The sequence below is a fragment of the Condylura cristata genome, unplaced genomic scaffold (assembly GCF_000260355.1).
Source record: "Condylura cristata isolate star-nosed mole 26May11 unplaced genomic scaffold, ConCri1.0 scaffold00009, whole genome shotgun sequence".
Taxonomy (NCBI): domain Eukaryota; kingdom Metazoa; phylum Chordata; class Mammalia; order Eulipotyphla; family Talpidae; genus Condylura; species Condylura cristata.
The window spans coordinates 4,712,249-4,715,909 of record NW_004567110.1 but is presented as its reverse complement, the minus strand read 5'-3'; the positions used below and the strand labels follow the sequence as shown (position 1 = coordinate 4,715,909).

Sequence of the window (3,661 nt, the reverse complement as noted above, 5' to 3'; positions counted from 1 at the left end):
AGAGGAAGGGAGAGGATGAAGAGCCAGACGGAGACCTGAGGGCAGGGAGCAGGGACGGGTGAAGCTCTCGTTGCCCGGCCCGGACTGGGGGGCACAGACGTGGGCGAGGGACCACGGGAGGGGACTGTGGCCGCGTTTATCTTGGTTTTGATTTGCTCTTTTCCCCCAGACTTGTGTGGCCACTGCTGACCCTTTTCGTGGGTCCTGGCCAGAAGGTGCTTTAAACTGTGGCAGCTTTTGGGCCTTGTTTTGGGCCCGTCCCGTCTGGCTGGACTTTTACCCACGAGGGGACGGGTCGGTTTGGGTGTTTCACTTAGAGACTACATTCTTCGTTTTTTTCTGTATCGCACACTGATTGTATTAAAGTTTCTTTCCATTGATGGTTTGTCTTGTCTTACATGTTTGTCTTGACGAGGTGGATGGCAGAACCATTTAGAGCTGGCAGGTTTGGAGGTCAGGGGAGGAAGCGCCCCGTCCCTGCCCACCTTGGGGACTGGCCATCTGGCCAAAAGTCACTTCATCTTCCACACACTCCCTGCTCCCACCAAAGTGCGGGCCCCACACAGAGCGTGAGCTGCAGGGCCCTGGGCCCCCGCCGGGAGCACCCCAGGAGGGGGTACCAAGGGGAGCCTCGGGTGGGGGAGCCGGCCTGGGGGGGCACTGTGCCCACTCGGGGAAGCAGGCACATATGGGGGGGAGTCCCTTTCAGGAGCAGAGCTTCTGCCAAGCTGTGGGGTTCACCAAACTGCAGCAGGGGACCCCGGGTTTCCTCCAGAGCTGTGCCCGAGCACCTGACGGCACATGGCACGCAGATGCATGTCATCTCCCTGTGCTGCAGGCCTGACAGGGTGGGGCCCCCAAAGCCCGCGTCCTGGTGGGGGTCACATTTGACCCTCCTCGAGCCCCTCGCTGGTGGCAGAACGGCAGGCGCCGTAAGCCCCGAGGCCACTGTGGGAGCAGAGTGCTGTCTGGCTGTCGAGGAGGAAGCAATAAAGGCCCCAGCGCCTGGGCGCCCGCGCACGGCGGTGACAGGGCGAGCCTTGCATCCATAATTCAGAGACGCAAGGCCAATTAGCTAGCTGAAAATGAAATATTCATAAACGAACTTGCAATAATTTAAGCACTGGAAACGAGCTGCCGCTGTCAACTACTCAGTTTATAGAGGAGCCGAGGGTCTGCGAAGCGGGAGGGCAGGCCTCGAGGCCTCAGTGCTGCGGGGCGCCTCAGCACCTCGCCCTCCCTCCTGGGCCACTCCGCTGCCCCACCTCTGTGCGTCTGCCACGCGTGCCCTCGGCACCCAGCCCACGGCACCTCTGCCACCGCTCCCCGGCCTCCCCCGCCTGCCCTGCCTCTGCCCCCGTCCACCACACCCCCTCACTCTGGAAACCACCACCATTCTGGAGTCTCTGTCCACTGCTCTCAGGCTCTCAGTTCCGGCTTTCTAGGCCTTTGTCACTCGGCCCAGCAGACACGGGTGTGACATACATTTACGCAGCACCTTGCAGGTGTTCTAGATCTCCCTGAATACCCAGGCCCGCTGTCCTGTCCTGCCTACACTCCGTCCTTTGGCCTGTGCCTAGCCCCCAGGCCCCTTTTCCAGTCCTAACATTTCAGGTGGGCTCAAATCCAGCCCCTCCCTGAGGACAAGCCCCTGCAGGGGGCAAGCTCGCTGCACAGGTTGTTGGGTACGTGCGTCCCCCACCTCTGTTACAAGCCCCAAAGCTGAGCTGGCTGTTTCACTCCCAGGGCCTGGAACAGGGATGTTTCTAACATGAGAAATAAACACAGAACCATCTCTATTTCACGCTCACTGAATGCCTGGTCAGAGGGTGAACGGGCCCTGTACACAGTGCTGAGATGGTACCGGCAGGGACAACCTGCAGCCACCAAGCTCTGGCTGGGCCCTCACTCCCAGGAAACTATCACCCTCCCAGGCAGGCCACTGGTGGACACCGAGACTCCTTGATGCAACTGCTTTCTTGTTCACTGGGGCATTTGCACCCCAATTTCTTCATTTTAAAGATCGCACATCTAGAATGAGGGACACGCACCTGTGCTCCCGCCTAGGACCACAAAGCCCAGCTCCGGCCACACCATGCAGCCAGGCTGCAGTCACACCAACTTAAGAGGACAGGAAGATTCCGGAAGAGGAGGCCGTGGGCCCTGACCGTCCACCTCCGTGACGCTGCTCTCCAACACGCCCAGGAAGCCCGAGGGATGCATGAACTGCTTATCAGAAACAAGGGGGCCGGGGCCCAGGTCTGGGGGTGGCAGCCCTGTTGCGGGCCGGCGGCCAGCCTGCCCGCGTGGGTTTCCAGCAGTGCAGCTGCGGTCAGTGCGCAGGGAGTGCAGGCGCCAGCTCCCCACTGGCCATGTGGGAGGAGCTAGATTACTCCCCTTCTAGAAAGGAGGGGCTGAGGCTTAAGAAGACAGAGAGGGGTCTCCCTGGGGGTGCAGAGGGTTAAGCCACAGCACTGAGAATGTAAAGCCACTTGCTTCCGCATGAGTTTGATCCCTGCCTGCCCTGGAGGTGACCCACAGGGCGCGGCAGACCTCTCCTGACCGCCCGCTGTCCCCTGGTCAGTCTGCCTGTTCTGCTCCCCACTCTGTCTCTGATGAATCCTCTCACCACTCCTGCACCCCTGGCCTGTACCTCAGTTCTGTGTGCGCAAATAAATCAATCGTTAAAAAAAAAAATTAAAAGAAGACAGAGGCAGTGAGAGCCAGGACGTGAGCCCAGCTCTGCCTGCTTCACGGCCACGGACACCACCCCTGCCGGGGAGCTAAGAGGGGCACAGAGGGGCACACTCGGACCTCCGACCTAAGTGCTGCAGGACAATAGGATGGTGGCCGCCAGCATTCAGCAGCAGGTGGCCAACCCCCAAGCTGACCACAGAGGGATGTGCAAGGAGGGGCCAGTGTGCACCGCAAAGCCCAGCGCCAGGAGGCAGAGCAGCGGGCCCGGGATCTCGGCCCGCACACAACCGCCAGTTACTGCCTAAAGGAATGGGGGGGGGGGGAGACGGAGGAGACCTGCGGAAGCCAGGAAGCCAGCTGCCACCGAAGGGAAAGGGGGAAGAAAACGGAGGGGCCAAGCGAGGGTCTCGGGTCACCCACGTGGACTGCTTCTCAAGCAAGCCCACCACCAGCCTCCGCAGGGATGACGAGCACACGCGCACTGCCCCACTGGCGGTGGCGCTCAGACGCCCACTCGCACTCGCAAGCGGACACCACGAGCATAAACACGGGCACAGCCACGCTCACCCAGCACACGCGCACACACACCAGCAACATGCACACTCAGACGCGCCCACACGTGCACACTCACCCACGAGCACGATCGCTCACACGCACACGCAGGCGCCCTGGTGCACACACACCTGCACGCGCGGCAGGGAGAGTGAGCCTGGCTCACGAGGTAACATTCTGGGGAGCGCAGCCGGGCACTGCTGGGAGAGCAGCGAAGTGACAGGCTGCTCTGCAGACCAGTCCCCACACGCGATGCCGGCGGGGGTAAAAGGCGCGCGAATAAACCAGAGGGAGCTCTCACGTGGGAGAGGGAGGCGAAGATAACAGATCAGTGACGACTCCACTAAAGGTGTAATCAAACCGTTTCACGTATCTCCGGGCGCTGTGAAGGTTGGGACTGCGCGGAGCCATC

The 3,661-nt window shown here is 61.2% G+C and overlaps 1 protein-coding gene across 1 annotated transcript in view; it reads right to left on the bottom strand.

Moving 5' to 3' along the window:
• ZFAT (zinc finger and AT hook domain containing) overlaps nucleotides 1-3,661 on the bottom strand; it is a 68,217-nt gene that overhangs the window by 57,437 nt on the left and 7,119 nt on the right. Inside the window, exons 4-5 of the mRNA XM_012722899.1 lie at nucleotides 2,892-2,998; nucleotides 2,169-2,326 (exon numbers count right to left, since the gene is read on the bottom strand). Of these exons, the coding sequence (XP_012578353.1) occupies nucleotides 2,169-2,326; nucleotides 2,892-2,998 (265 nt within the window). The remainder of the gene's footprint in view (nucleotides 1-2,168; nucleotides 2,327-2,891; nucleotides 2,999-3,661) is intronic.